The sequence below is a fragment of the Dendrobates tinctorius genome, unplaced genomic scaffold, assembly GCF_039654945.1.
Source record: "Dendrobates tinctorius isolate UK_male_01 unplaced genomic scaffold, ASM3965494v1 ptg000059l, whole genome shotgun sequence".
In the NCBI taxonomy this organism is placed as follows: Eukaryota; Metazoa; Chordata; class Amphibia; order Anura; family Dendrobatidae; genus Dendrobates; species Dendrobates tinctorius.
Window position 1 is genome coordinate 860,090 of NW_027361727.1, and position 16,643 is coordinate 876,732.

Genomic DNA, 16,643 nt, shown 5'->3' on the forward strand with positions numbered 1-16,643 from the left:
ACATATCAAGGCTCACCCATGAGTGTGATGCTCTCTTTAATGGCAAGGCTTGGATTTCAGTAGATTAGCAGGAACAGAGCAGCTCCCGCTTCCTATATGAAGCCCACCGCGTGTCTGTGTGTACCCTACACCAAACCGGTAGACGTTGGCTTGGCATTTCCTTTCCCAGTGGAATGTGCACAGCTTTGTTGCCTTTTCCTTCATTTCGGTGGATTGTAATATAATATTAATACCGCTAAGTTTGTATAGAAAGGAATATTTTTAGTTGCTACACGGAGCAGGAGAATGAAATGACAAGAGGACTTGAGAATAATACCCCTCATGTGCAATAAAATAGGCTGAGAGGCAGTTTTTTTTTTATAGGAAGAGAAAGACAAAAACACTAAAATAGGAAAGAGGAGCACAGACAGGGCGAGTCAGAAATTGGACCACCACTTGTTCTTCAGATTTGACTCATTGTCTTTAGCAGCATCTGGAGGCACCTATCCCTTCTGCCTGGTTTGGTCGTGCTCCCCCCCAGTGACTCCGTTAAGGATTGCTGAGGGCCAACCTTGATCCCATTAGCCTCATTGTTTACATTAAAGAGCCCAAGTTGAATCTTTTTGTAGATTTCTTTGGCGGTTCCAAGAAAGACCTCTACTACATTGGCTGCAGTTTTAGCAGAGGTTTCCATAAATATCAGGCCGTGTTCACGGGCAAAAGCTTCTCCTTCCTCCCTTGAAACATCTCTGCGGCTTTCCAGGTCACTTTTGTTTCCGATCAGTATGATGACCATGTTGCTGCTGGAGTGCTGTCGAGCATCTTCCAACCATGAAGTGAGGTGGGCAAATGTTTCCCGTCTAGTGCTATCATACACGAGCAGTGCTCCCGCAGCACCTCGGTAATAAGACCGGGTTATACAGCGGAAATGCTTCTGTCCTGCCGTGTCCCATATCTGCAGCTTGATGGGCTTTCCATCAATATTAATCGTTCGGGCACCAAACTCCACTCCTATTGTCAAATCGTGAACCGGCTGAAATCTCTTATCTGTAAACTGCAGCAGTAAACAGGATTTTCCTACTCTTGTGTCCCCGATAATGATGTATGTGAACAGATAAGCGTACAACATGACTGCAGCCGCCAGCCGGAGAGGCGGAGGATCGAGACGCTCTACCCGCTGGATGTCTCGTCTATGCTGCAGGTGGGGACGTCCTATCAACTGTTTGAACAGCCGGAGACTCGAGACGCTCTACCCGCTGGATGTCTCATCTGTGCTGCAGGTGGGGACGTTTTATCAACTGTTTCAACAGCCGGAGATGCGGAGACTTGAGACGCTCTACCCGCTGGATGTCTAGGCACAAAATACAGAAATTATAGTGACAAACAATATATTACAACTTGTCAACGGGTTTCGAGAAAGATGAGTAATGGCTCTTCAGTGTTCTGTCCAGAGGTGCCCAGCGTGACTGAGATATTCAAGGGAAGTTCATTCGTGCTGTGCTGTCTATTAAGGGAAGACAATCATATTGGTAAGTATACAAACACGGCAGGAAGAGGGCAGTATGGAACTGCCGTGCGTTAAGATATGGTAAAAAGAGGATACAGATGTATCACATCAGTGTATTCTTAGTGCATATAGAGAGTGCCAGACATAAGTAGTATATCGGTACCTAGAAAAAAGATTTCTTGTGGTAATATCCAAATAGGAGAAACAGAGTATCCACAGGAGGACAAAAATTGCAGGCTGAAAGGAGATAACATGAGAGTGATATCAAACAGTATATGGCAGTAGGAGCTGTTATCATAGTGACCCATGCTAAGGCGATGTTTAATATAACTGGCATGTCCAAGAGAAAGTTCCTGGATGACATGTAAGAATGAAAGGGACGTCTTAAAGGCATCCGTGGACTGTGGAGTCCAATTGATGAGGAGAGCTGCTGAAAATAAAACAAGTCAAGTGGCGATGGTGTAAGAGAGCCGGCCAGACCTGTATTGTGAATGAGGGAGATTAGGATTAGTATACCTCTATACCATGGGGCTGTACTTGTGGGACCTCCTGGGGCAGGATGGTGTGGAGAGAGAACAGCGCTGTAGCAGTGGGGTAATTTTCCTCCTATAACGAATAGCGCTGTAATGAGAGCGGATAAGTAAGAAGTCGGGGGGGGGGGGGCAGGAGTACGGCTAAACTGCCTCATCTCCTGGTATAACCTTGAATGTGCCCTGGTCCATGGTGTGTAGTGGCCGCCTGGTGAGGAGGACGCTGTGAGGGTCCTGTGCTTCCGGGTATAAGTGCAGACCCGGGGTGTGTCATATCACATCACAGCAGTCACATGACCGCTAGTGTGTAGGCATATCCAATATGCCTCCCTTTTTTTGAGGATTTGGGACCTATTTTGGCCTCTCCTACTATTATTGACCTGTTCAAGGACCTGGAACCTGAGCTGCGACACATTATGATTTTTTTCGTGAAAATGAAATGGGAGGGGTAGGTTAGTTTTTTTTACATCGGTTGATTCTTGTGTTTGACTTAGTGACCCTTATTATAAAAACGGTTGCAGTCATATAGGAATACAGGAATATCAAGAATAAAAAAGGAACTATTTTTCACATACTGAGTGCCAAGTTTATTACTTTATTGATTTCATGGGTTGGACACCCAACCTGAGCACCAACATTCATAATTTTTGAGTGCCACATTACTTATATCAATTCCCGATTTTTTGGCCATTCATGATTTACACACAATTTACCTATGCTTTACGTATACTTTGCACAGTGTGTGCAAAGTATACGTAAAGTATAGGTAAATTGTGTGTAAATCATGAATGGCCAAAAAATCGGGAATTGATATAAGTAATGTGGCACTCAAAAATTATGAATGTTGGTGCTCACATACTTTGGTGTAAAGTATAGGTAAAGTGTGTTTAACGTGTGTGTGAAGTATAGACAAATGTTTGTAAAGTATCAGTGTGTAACGTGTGTGTAAATTATAGGTAAAGTGTGTTGTGTAAAGTGTGTGAGTACAGTGTGTGTGTAAACTGTGTGTTAAGTTTAGGTAAAGTGTTTAAAGTATAGGTAAATTATTGGTAAACACTTTACCAATAATTTACCTATACTTTAAACACTTTACCTAAACTTAACACACAGTTTACACACACACTGTACTCACACACTTTACACAACACACTTTACCTATAATTTACACACACGTTACACACTGATACTTTACAAACATTTGTCTATACTTCACACACACGTTAAACACACTTTACCTATACTTTACACACACTTTACGAATAATTTTCCTATACTTTAAACACTTTACCTAAACTTAACACACATTTTACACACACACTGTACTCACACACTTTACACAACACACTTTACCTATAATTTACACACACGTTACACACTGATACTTTACAAACATTTGCCTATACTTCACACACACGTTAAACATACTTTACCTATACTTTACACAAACATTCCCTATACTTTACATATTCTTTACATATACTTTAGTTATACTTTATACACTTCACCTAAACTTAACACAGTTTACACACACTTTACCTAAACTTAACACACACTTTACGCAACACACACTTTACCTATACTTTACGCACACTTACCTATAATCTACTTATACTTCATAAACACGTTACGCACACTTTACCTATACTTTACACACACTGACCTAAATTTTACACACAGTTTACACACACTGTACACACACTTTACACAACACACACTTTAACTATACTTTACACACACTTTACCTATACTTTACACACATTTACCTATAATTTACCTATACTTCACACACACACCTTACACACACTTTACCTGCACTTTACATATTCTTTTCACATACACACTTTACCTATACCTTACACACACTTACCTAAACTTAACACACACTGTACCTATACTTTACACACACCTTACATATACTTTACACACACCTTACATATACGTTACATATACTTTACTCACACTTTACCTATAGTTGACACATACTTGACATATACTTTACACACCTTATAGTCCACAATGGAGCAAACCTGGCTTAGTCGATGTTCTGTTAGTTGAGACCAGGACCCAAAGGGTTGAGCTGATGGGTTCATATGTGGCATTAGTACTCCAAAACGTTGTAAATGAGCAACCAGCGGCATTCACCCAGGACGACTTCCAGTGAACAAGCCACTGCATGACAAGTGCAACAGCCGGCTGCATAGTCTCGTTTCCTTCCCCAGCATTAACAAGCATCGCTAATACGGCGCCACACCCAACTCTTGTCTCCATCCTCGTCACTTTTGGACCCGGTATTACATAAAATTTTAGATTTTTACCACAGTCATCAATATTGAGGGCAATTAAAATGGCAAATTAATCAAATTAATTTGAATCATAGTCCAGATCTTCACGCGACACAGCCCTAGCTAGCTGAAAAGTTACTGCTCTCAAGAATACAGCTGTTAGGGTTCGTTAAAGAGAATCCCGAGAGTGGACCCTCTGGGTCGTGGCTCCAGAGCCCCCAAGGGCAAGCGGACTAGGTGAAGACCACCCCCTATACAGGGAGTGTTAGGAGCAGGCCCAAGGGAGGTGGAACCACAACTGCGGGAGCCAAAGGGGTGACTCGGCTGAGCTGAAGGAGAACGGGATAGCAGGACCGAAGACGGTACACAGGAATGGAAGGAACAGTGGGACCAAAGAAACCAGGACTGGCGGGGGCTTGAGCTGTAAGGGAAAAGAGAAACAAAATGAGGAAGCTATGGGACAGTACCGCAAATTATGGACTCGACACAGGAGTGCAGACGGACACAGCTGATACACAAGGCAGACAGGCGGGCAAGGCAGGGATGCAGGACTGGCAGGCACAGACTGGTACGGCTCGGACACAGAGCTTACAGGCACGGCTGAGACAGAGTTGTCAGACACGTCAGAGACACAGCTGTCAGACATGGCTGAGACACAGAGCGGACAGACGGCAAAAGGTTAGGGGCCTGAGTTGTGGGTAAGCGCCAGGCGCAAAGATGTTAGCGCTAATCCGAAAATAATCAGGCGTCTTACCTTAGCAGACGCCGAGTAGAAATACCCGGTGGGAGCCACCATGTTGGGGGCGGGGCCACCTGGTCAGAGCTCCCAGGGACCCTTGCGGAGGAGAGGGTGCAAGCGCGCATGCGCAAAGCGCCGAGACCCGAAGAGAACAGCAGCAGGAACGCGCCGGGGAGCGGGGACGCTCCGGTAAGTAACGGCGGTGTCCGTGACAGTACCCCTCCCTTACTCACCCTCTTTTTAAGGCTGATGAGGAATCTCCTCATGATATGAGGAGCATTGACGTTCTCCCGGGGCTCCCATGATCTCTCCTCAGAAGCGAATCCTTTCCAGTCAATTAGAATAAAGGTCCTCCCTCTTACTATCCTCATAGCCAATATATCCTTTATTTCAAAGATATCATCAGAACTGCTTGGTTGGGGAGAACGAGAAGGAGATGAATGGAATCGATTAAACACTGCTGGATTGAGGAGCGATACATGGAAAGCACTGGGAATCGCAGCAAGGCAGGTAATTTCAACTTGTACGCCACGTCATTGATACAACTCAAGATTTCAAAGGGACCAATGTAGCGTGGACCTAGCTTATGGGAGGGAATCTTAAGCCTGATACAACGTGAGGCTAGCCAGACCTTGTCACCCGGAAGATAAGGAGGGGCGTCCAAGCGTTTCTTGTTGGCGTACCTCTTAATTCTGTCGCTAACTGTCACGTCGCCGTCAGACTCGGGGCCGGCTGTTCCGCCCTCAGCCACTAGGAGGCGACAGACTGTCACGCCGCCCTCGGGCTCGGGGCCTGCTGTCCAGGCCTCGGCCACCAGGAGACGCCGGACTGACATGTCGTCGTCGATCTCTGGGCCTGCTGTTCCGCCCTCAACCACTAGGAGGCGCCGTGGCTCGCGCCCGAGTGAGGGCGGCAACAATGAAAGGGCTTCTGCGCAGGCGTCTACTGGACGCAGACTCCGCTCCTCTGTCAGTCATGAAGGGGCTGGTGCATCATCATCAGGTCTGGTCCTGGGGGCGGTCCTGATGACATCACCAGCCCGGGAGCCTGTGAGGGACGACCTGATCCCTCAAATACCTTGGGACTGGGCTTGCAAGCCGCCGGATATATTCTTGGTTCCCCTATGTGTTACTTGTGATTGCCTATCGTTAACTCCGACCTCAGCCTGAACTTCTGACTACTCTGTTGCCTGCCGTTTTTGTACCTTGCATTACTCACGCTGACCTTGGCCTGGATTCCTGACCCCCTCTACTGCCTGACGATTTTGTACCTCCGCTACTCTCCCGGTTTTTGACCTCTGCCTGGACTCTCGACTCTGCCTCTGCCTGCCGTTTCTGTACCTCCACTGCTCGCCTGGTTTCCGACTCCATTTTTGGGCTCCCTTCCTGCTTTTCTATTGCGACCGTTCTGCTCTGGCACTCTGCTCCTGTTCAGACAGCGCTTCCTGGGCTCTGCAGTAAATCCAGATCCCTGTATAGGGGTAAAGGGTGTCGGTGCTACTCGGGGCGCTGTCTGTCTGCAGCCCAGACTTGCAGACGGACGCTACATTATATCCGGCCCAAATAAAACTGTCTCTTGTGTGTGTATATATATATATATACACTCACTGGCCACTTTATTAGGTACACCATGCTAGTAAGGGGTTGGACCCCCTTTTGCCTTCAGAACTGCCTCAATTCTTCGTGGCAGAGATTCAACAAGGTGCTGGAAGCATTCCTCAGAGATTTTGGACCATATTGACATGATGGCATCACACAGTTGGCGCAGATTTGTCGGCTGCACATCCCTGATGCGAATCTCCCGTTCCACCACATCCCAAAGATGCTCTATTGGATTGAGATCTGGTGACTGAGGAGGCCATTTGAGTACAGTAAACTCATTGTCATGTTCAAGAAACCAATCTGAGATGATTCGAGCTTTATGACATGGCGCATTATCCTGCTGAAAGTAGCCATCAAATGTTGGGTACATTGTGGTCATAAAGGGATGGACATGGTCAGCAACAATACTCAGGTAGGCTGTGGCATTGCAACGATGCTCAATTGGTACCAAGGGGCCCAAAGAGTGCCCAGAAAAAATTCCCCACACCATGACACCACCACCACCAGCCTGAACCATTGATACAAGGCAGGATGGATCCATGCTTTCATGTTGTTTACGCCAAATTCTGACCCTACCATCCGAATGTCGCAGCAGAAATCGAGACTCATCAGACCAGGCAACGTTTTTCCAATCTTCTACTGTCCAATTTCGATGAGCTTGTGCAAATTGTAGCCTCAGTTTCCTGTTCTTAGCTGAGAGGAGTGGTACCCAGTGTGGTCTTCTGCTGCTGTAGCCCATCTGCCTCAAAGTTCGACGCACTGTGCGTTCAGAGATGCTCTTCTGCCTACCTTGGTTGTAACGGGTGGCAATTTGAGTCACTGTTGCCTTTCTATCAGCTCGAACCAGTCTGCCCATTCTCCTCTGACCTCTGGCATCAACATGGCATTTCCGGCCACAGAACTGCCGCTCACTGGATTTTTTTTCTTTTTCGGACCATTCTCTGTAAACCCTAGAGATGGTTGTGCGTGAAAATCCCAGTAGATCAGCAGTTTCTGAAATACTCAGACCAGCCCTTCTGGCACCAACAATCATGCCACGTTCAAAGGCACTCAAATCACCTTTCTTCCCCATACTGATGCTCGGTTTGAACTGCAGGAGATTGTCTTGACCATGTCTACATGCCTAAATGCACTGAGTTGCCGCCATGTGATTGGCTGATTAGAAATTAAGTCTTAACACACAGTTGGACAGGTGTACCTAATAAAGTGGCCAGTGAGTGTATATCACACATATATAAAGACTGTTTCTCTGAATTTTTTTTTCTTTCCTCTCTTGCCTGAGCTGATTGTTGGCCTAAAACACCTGTTACTAAGCCCCAGTATACAGCCTGGAGGATCAGTCTCACCTTCCTGCTCGAGCATGCTGCAGTTTGGAGACTCCAGGGACAAAGCTGAACGTCAGAGATCCGTACCCCGGGAACATCAGCCTCTGAGCAGCTCTGGCTATGGTTGCGCACAGGCTCAGGTATTGCCCGCAGATGCGGCCAAAGTTTTACTACCTATTTCGTTGTATTTTGGTCAGGATTCTCTGTGTTTAAAAGCCTATGTCGATAGCGGGTCTGAAGGGAATTTTATGGACTCTTTTGCTGCTAAAAAACTTGGTGTCCCACTACTGAAACTTAATATTCCAATTAAAACCACGGCTATTAATGGCACATCCATTATTCAGGAGGGGGTTAAATTTGCTACTGCTAAGATAACTATGTCAGTAGGAGCACTACATACTGAGCTTATTTCCTTTTTTGTGTTGGACAATCTATCTTCTGCAGTCATTTTGGGGATGCCGTGGCTACGTCAACATAACCCTGTCATTGACTGGCACCTGGGTGATGTGGTGCGCTGGAGTTCGCAATGCCAGGATAATTGCATGTCTGTAGCAGTAAATCAAACCAAGCTAAAAAAACAACCCTTCATACCGTTTGCTCTCAGGGATTATGGAGATGTCTTTTCCGTTATAGAGTCTGAGAAACTACCACCCCACAGAGTATGATTGTCCCATAAACCTAATTCCAGATGTCCGTCTTCCAAAAGGGAGAATATTTAATCTCTCTGGTCCAGAGCGTCAGGCCATGAATGAGTACATAGCGGATAGCTTAAGAAAGGGGTTCATTAGACCATCTATTTCACCAGTTGGAGCTGGGTTCTTCTTTGTAGAGAAGAAAGATGGTGGTCTCAGACCCTGCATTGACTACCGGGAATTAAACGCAATCACTATAAAGAACCAGTACCCGCTTCCACTCATCCCTGATCTTTTTAATCTGCTAATTGGAGCCCGTTGGTTTACTAAACTTGACCTCCGGGGGGCATACAATCTAATCCGCATAAGAGACGGTGATGAGTGGAAGACAGCGTTTAATACACCTCTTGGTCACTTTGAGTACCTAGTAATGCCTTTCGGACTCAGTAATGCTCCTGCAGTGTTTCAGCACTTTGTTAACGATATTTTCAGGGACATCTGTGGTGTGTATGTCGTTGTGTACTTGGATGACATTTTAATTTACTCCACTGACCCTGTGACACATGCTCAACACGTCCGTTCAGTACTGCAGAGACTGCGGGAGAACTCCTTGTTTGCTAAGTTGGAGAAATGTGTCTTTTTCGCTGAGGAGGTACAATTTTTGGGGTACATGGTCTCAGGCAGGGGGTTCCGCATGGATCCTGCCAAGATCCAACCTATTAAGGCGTGGGTGCAACCCAAATCGCTGAAAGCACTGCAGCGATTTTTGGGATTTGCCAATTACTACCGTAAGTTTATCAGGAGTTTTTCTGAGATTGCCAAGCCACTCACGGATCTAACCCGGAAGGGGGCGGACGTGGCCAACTGGAATCCCGAGGCCATTCAAGCATTTTCTACGTTAAAAGAATGCTTTGTGGCCAACCCGGTTTTAGTACAACCTGACTTAGACCGCCCATTTATTGTGGAGGTGGATGCCTCCGAAGTCGGAGTGGGAGCAGTGCTATCGCAAGGCACTGCAGCCCTCACTCAGCTGCGCCCATGTGCTTTTTTTTCCCGAAAGTTCTCTGCCACAGAGAAGATCTATGATATTGGTAATCGGGAATTACTAGCAATCAAATGGGCCTTCGAGGAATGGCGTCACTTTCTCGAAGGCGCCAAACAAGGTCACCGTCATTACAGACCACAAAAACCTGACCTACCTGGAGTCAGCTAAAAGACTGAATTCCAGGCAGGCCAGGTGGGCCTTGTTCTTTTCAAGGTTCGATTTTTTTTAATCACCTTTCGCCCTGGTACGAAAAATGTGAGGGCCGATGCCCTCTCTCGCAGTTTTTGCCCCACACAAGCCGAAGACTGTGAACCCGTTCCGATATTAGCCAATGGGATCGTCGTGTCGGCAGTTTCCTTGGACCTTCTGGAGGAGATCCGTAGGTCTCCGGAATGAGCTCCTGACACTACACCCCCCCAAAAATTGTTCGTTCCGAATTCCTTTCGCCTTCAAGTTCTTAAAGAGTCACATGACTCTGTTCTGGCAGGCCATCCTGGGCTCAATAATACCACCAGGTTGGTAACTAGGAACTTTTGGTGGCCGACGGTGGTCAAGGACTGTAAGAACTATGTTTCAGCATGTGAAGTCTGTGCCTGCGCCAAATCCCCCCATAATCGCCCTGCTGGCTGGCTTCAGTCCTTGCCCACCCCTGAGAGTCCATGGACCCACATCTCCATGGACTTCATCACAGACCTGCCGACCTCAGATGGGAAAACATGTATCTGGGTGGTGGTAGACAGGTTCAGCAAACAGTGCCATTTTATTCCCCTGTCTGGCTTACCTAACTCCGAAACCTTGAGCAAATTGTTCCTTGTGCACATTGTACGTCTTCATGGTGTTCCGTCAAATATTGTGTCCGACAGAGGTACCCAGTTCGTCTCAAAATTCTGGAGGGCGTTCTGTAAACGCATCAGTGTTGAGTTATCCTTCTCCTCGGCCTACCACCCCGAAACCAATGGGCAAACCGAACGTGCTAATCAAGCTCTGGAGCAATACCTCCGTTGTTACGTGTCAGGACACCAGTCCGATTGGGTAGAACATCTGCCATTGGCTGAGTTTGCCTTAAATAATCGCTACCAGGACTCCATTAAAACTACCCCTTTTTTTTGTACCCTTGGATTGCATCCGCGCTTTGGGTCGTTCTTGGCTAGGATGTCGGAGCTCCCTGGGGTAGAGAAAAACATACATCGCTTGAAAACAATATGGTCTGAAGTAAATACGAATTTGAAAGGGGCTCAGGTTAGACAGGCTTCAGCTGCAAACAAACGACGGTCCAAGGGGCCACACTTGGGGGTTGGGGACAAGGTTTGGCTTTCTACTAAAAACATCAAACTGAAAGTACCGTCTGCCAAACTGGGTCCCAGATTTATCGGCCCATATGAAATTATAGTAGTGGTTAACCCGGTAGCCTTCCGTTTGAAACTTCCGCAGTCATTTAAATTACCTAACGTGTTCCACAAGTCTCTCCTCAAACTGTATCGCTCCCCAATTCACCCTGTCCAGTCCCCTCCTCCTCCTGTTTCGGTCGGAGGGTCCTTGGAGTATGAAGTCCAGGGTGTAAGAAAAAGTCCTACTGAGAGCTGGAAGAGTCGGGAAGAAGTTCCACAGACGATCTCTTATCAAGCTGAGGTTGAAGGTTTATTCGGAGATACACGGCAAAACAGATACAGAATAACAGAGGAGCTGGAATATGCGGGCAAAAACAGGAATTCAGACAGGCAGAGATTCGCTAGGAGGTCTAGCGGTGATAAGGCTCTGTGCCCTGGCCATGGTGAGGCACAGTGGCATGATGGCGATGGAATGGCCCCGATCGACCGTAACAGGGGCTTCTTATACATTATCAGAACAAAGAAAGCTGCATTTTGCCGCAGAGGGCGTTAACATTATAATTCTAAGGCGTTTTCATGGTAATCTACAGAAACGTGGTTTAGAAAAGAGAATATAATGACATAATACGAAGATATTAATTAACATTTCTTCAAGCAACACTAAAACCCATAAGTCATTGGTATCTATGGCTACTGTCCTAAAATCTTATCATTGTCTCCAGTCTAGGTCCCTAAATTCTTACATCCTGACATTTTAACTACTCTACACTTCGCTACCACACTATCACGTATAAGCATACTGGCCATATATTTGGTGACCTGTGATCCTATTGATTGATCCAATCTTCCTCTACGCACATCGGCTGAGGTTGCTAGGAGACATGATCTCATTTTCCATCCTCCATTTAATACATTTTATCAGCTCTTTTGTAAAAGTTGAATCTTCTCTAACTTTCAACAAAATGGCTGCTAGAGACAACATGGCCGCTCAGTATATTATGACTGACAATTCTCTTACAAGTCCCCCTCTTGTACTCTATCCAGAGTACAACATACAATACTGTAATATTCATGGGTGAATTACTGAAAATAAGAATATTGAGGTAATTCAGCACTTTATGCACGTGTGTGTGTAAGGCAAAAGTCCCTAAAAATAGCACAAACACATAATAAAAAAATAATTCAAATAGTCCCCGAAAAAAATAAGTTGCACAATAGTCAAGTCTTTTGGTCTTTTTCTTCTCATTCTTTGTCTTCTGGATTTTCCTGATCTTCTCCCCCTCTCACACTATCAGAGTCCCACTGTATAGTGTGAAACATCTTCTCCTGATCATCCAATAGGTTCATGGTCCCAGGAGTCGAATATGAAAATCTTCAGCTGACCTGGAGGAAATAGAAAAAAAAAGTGGAGTATCAGTCCTTACCAGAAATCTCAGCAAAATAATTAAGAAGTCTACACTGATTGATATGAGTTTATACTGCAGCAGCAATGGCTTAGCTGGAAAGCACACAGCGAAGCCTGTGACGTAATGCCCCTCATGCCAATAGCGAGCTCCATCAATATAGGCACAGGGGATTTCCTCTTGAAAATCTGCTCGGAAGGGAGAGGGAGTAACATTGGCCTGTTCAATTTGACAATCGTGACTTTTTCCTGCATACTGCATCATCTGGGCTAAGTGATATTTCTCACCCACTTCGACTTGTAAGTCTCTAGTCTCAAAATCAATGATCCATTGGGCCATTCTCTGTGAATTAATCCCTGAAGCTTTTCCTTTCAGCAAAGTTTTTAAAGTGACATGTAGAATTAAAGGAGCAAATCCCACTATATGCTTCACTTGATTCATAGTCCAGTGCACGCCCAGTAGGTGCTTCATGCACTGAGTGAATCCTTTTTCCACGGGGGTCAGCAACCTGGAGTAATAACCTAGGGCATACAACTGACTAGACACATCTGGGCTTTCTTTGGGCCATTTTTGTAGGAGCACAGAAGAAATAGAGATATCACCGGTGTGAGTCTGAATGTAGAAAGGCTGGGAAGGGTCAGGGTTAACCAATGCAGTAGCTGCCGTAAGGGCGCGCTTCAAACCCTCAAAAGCCTGTAAGGCTGCTCCCTCTACATTAACAGGGTCAAAGTCATTATCAACATTTTTCAATAAATCATACAGTGGTTTAGCCAAATAAGCAAAATCTTCAATAAATTCTCTGGAAAAATTAATAAGACCCAAAAATTTTCTGAGTTCAGTAATGTTAGTTGGTATGGGGACAGCCTGAATAGCTTTAACCCTATCATGCATGGGCTTCTTTCCTTCTGCTGAGACAGACACACCCAGAAATTTAACCTCTGATTTCATCAATTGTACTTTATCTAGACTCATTTTGAGTCCTGCATTTTGTAAAGCCTGACAAACATTTTCAAGGGTTTCTCTGTGTTCACCTTCATCGACAGTTTGAATCAATAAATCATCCACATTCTGTAAGACTTTGTCTCCGTAACCAAGGAATTCTAACATCTGAGCTAATGCCTGATGGAAATACACAGGAGAACTGTGAAATCCCATGGGCAACCGCATGAACAAGTATTGCACATTTTCAAAAGTGAATGCGAAGCGGAGTGCAGATTCAGGTGTTAGGGGTACTGAGAAAAAGCCATTTGCAATATCCAAACAAGAAAATACTTTACAATCACTCCTCAGCTGCGACATAACTTCAGGGACAGATGCAACAAGGTGAGCAGCTGAGGGAGTGTACTTATTTACAAGTCTCAGGTCTACTACCATTTGAAAACTGCCATCTTCCTTTTTTACAGGTAGAATAGGACTGTTACATGGAGAATTACCTTTCACAACAACACCTTGTTTCTCCAATTCACTGACTGCTACCCTTATGTAAGGGATTGCGTCCTCCAGAATATGGTACTGACGCTGGAAAGGTGGCAGTTTTTCACCATCAATTTTAACCTGAGTTTGCATTAACCCACAATCAGTTTTCTTTGAGATCCACAATTCAGGGAACTTTTGCTTCAATTCATTCTTTAAAGCATTATTGTCAGTGTTTTCAACATTTTCATTAGCACCTAATCCGAAGCTAGCAATGGGTAATTTATGACTCTCCTCCTCCTCTACAGGGACAATTACAGAACAGATAGTGGCTTCTTTCTTCCGCCACAAGACTTTGTTACATAAATCAACAACAATTCCCATTGCTCCTAAAACATCAGTTCCCAAAATAGTGTACCGTAACTGTGGGTTTACCCAAAAAGCGCATCGAAGACCCCTTTGCTTTGATCCCCCTGTGTCCTGAAATCTCAGGTTCACTGGACGACTTTTTACTGCTTGAATACAGGAGCCCCCAAATTCTACCAAAATTGGTAGCCTCAGGCAGTCCAGGGGGTGACTGCAATTTGTGTCTTGTTACTAAAACTGAGGCTCCTGTATCGATGAGGATGTCTTCCCAAGGCAGCCCCTCTATTCTCCCTCTGACATAAGGTCTACCGTCCTTGCCCAGGGAAAGGGGGGCAAGGAGGGTAAGGGGAGCAGGGGGAGCACTCCATCAATCAGTGTTACCTGCCGTGGGAAGCCCGAAAAATCCATCATCCCCATCTGGACATGGCTTCCGTCCAACAGCTGCCACCTCCGCCCCAAAGAGATCCTTAGTCAGGGTCCGGTCCTCATGCTCCTGTAGCTCCTTGATCAGGGGAGCACAGGGACGAGGAGGAGTGACCCCTCCCTTAATAGCATGGATCTCCGGGTGCGGATGAGTGAAAGCTATTGGGGAGGGAGCAGGAGCAGAAGGCTCCTGTGAGACTGGGTTAACCATTTGAAGAACGTTGTACTGCTGATACTGCTTAGGGTCATTCACTGCTGGATACGGAGGTCTAACTCCGAAAGGTGGTCTGGAGAACTCCCGGGTCTGTTGGGGGTTAAATGGTGCCCGGGTTTCTCGGGGAACAATCCCTGGCACAAGGTTGGGACAAAAACGTCTAACATGTCCCAGATGTCCACAAAAATAACACAAGGGGGGGCCTCTCATGGGATCCCTTGGGGGCTCTGCCGAACGGGACCTGCCCATTCTCGGTACCTGACCATACCCCCCCGGAACCCCTGGCCTCCCCGAATCAGCAGATACACCCCGAGGTGAATGGTATGCAAAAACATTAGACTCATCACCCCTCACCTCGGATTGCATCGTCCTAACAAAACACTTACTTTCCTCCCAATTAGGCAACATTTTTTTAATAAATTTAAGATGGACCAGGAACATTTGGCCTGGGATTTTTTCTCTCGGGGTTGAAGCAGCATCACACCTAACCTAGGGTCTGCATGTGCTGGAGCTGTCGGGACAATATATCTTTCCTCAACTGTGTCTGCATAAGCTGGAGCTGTTGGGACACTATATCTTGTTATGTACTACTTTACTCATTCTCCTAACTCTTCTCCATTCTACAACTGTATTTACATCAGCACTGTGTCTTGAAACTGCAGTGTCCATCTGTGACATAACTGCTCTCAGCTGCTGCTGCTGCTCGCACCCCTCCTCTCTGTGCTTCCGGGCTAGCTCCAGCATCTCACTGAGCCTTTCTGATCTCTCCCTATACGCTGCCCCTCCCCGGGTGATCATGTTAACATATTGTTGTGTAGACTATTTATCAAGAGCCTGATCAAAGGTTATGACTGTCTTACACAAAGCCACTACTTGGCTATTAGCTTAACCTAGCAAATTTTTTCCTATCTAGTTCCCTGTTCTCTGTGGTAAACCAACGCATACAATTTAACCACGTGGTTTCCACATTAACCCCCTCCAGCTGGGGTGTGCCAGCATATTTCTCTGCCTGCTTCCGTAACCACTCCATATTTACAGTGGTCTACAAGGACGAGTTTTACTCTGTTCTAGTATCAACAAATGCAATTTAAGCAAAGTTAGATACTCACACCTCTCTCGAATGGAAGACCTCCTGCAGGCTGGGTCGACCAGATATCAAAAGAGGTGCAGCCGTGATTCCAGCCTCACTCGTTAGCTTGCCAGGCGTCTCCCCACGCCCTTTTAAAGCTTCTTGCTACCGGGCACAAAAAAATTCTCACGTCCTTGTAGATAGCTTCTTCTTAGTTACTCATCTTTTTATAGTCTTTTTTTTGTCCGTGGTTTTATTATCAAAAACTCGGGCAGGCGGTCTCGGAGCGATCACGAGAGGTTCTCCTTCAGGCTGGCTTACTTTGATCGGTTTCACGTGTGGCCACACGCGTTTCTTTTATTTTTTCTCTTCCTCTTCCCACCTCCAAGCCCTCATCTGCAGCCTCTTCCGGTGGATCTTCTGGAGGCAGCTCTCCGGAGCTGCTCCTCCTGGCTGGCAATCGCCACTTGTAAGAAAAAGTCCTACTGAGAGCTGGAAGAGTCGGGAAGAAGTTCCACAGACGATCTCTTATCAAGCTGAGGTTGAAGGTTTATTCGGAGATACACGGCAAAACAGATACAGAATAACAGAGGAGCTGGAATATGCGGGCAAAAACAGGAATTCAGACAGGCAGAGATTCGCTAGGAGGTCTAGCGGTGATAAGGCTCTGTGCCCTGGCCATGGTGAGGCACAGTGGCATGATGGCGATGGAATGGCCCCGATCGACCGTAACAGGGGCTTCTTATACATTATCAGAACAAAGAAAGCTGCATTTTGCCGCAGAGGG

The 16,643-nt window shown here is 46.0% G+C and overlaps 1 protein-coding gene and 1 pseudogene across 2 annotated transcripts in view; one reads left to right on the forward strand and one right to left on the reverse strand.

Annotated features, from left to right (window-relative positions):
* The window catches only part of TMEM86A (transmembrane protein 86A), a 165,577-nt gene that overhangs the window by 17,774 nt on the left and 131,160 nt on the right, over positions 1–16,643 (forward strand). For both annotated transcript variants that reach the window (XM_073578267.1, XM_073578269.1), the window contains exons 3-4: positions 5,434–5,547; positions 7,921–8,103. In XM_073578267.1, coding sequence (XP_073434368.1) covers positions 7,999–8,103 — 105 coding nt within the window. In that variant the 5' untranslated portion in view covers positions 5,434–5,547; positions 7,921–7,998. The remainder of the gene's footprint in view (positions 1–5,433; positions 5,548–7,920; positions 8,104–16,643) is intronic.
* On the reverse strand, positions 388–1,129 carry LOC141092279 (ras-related protein Rab-2B pseudogene; annotated as a pseudogene).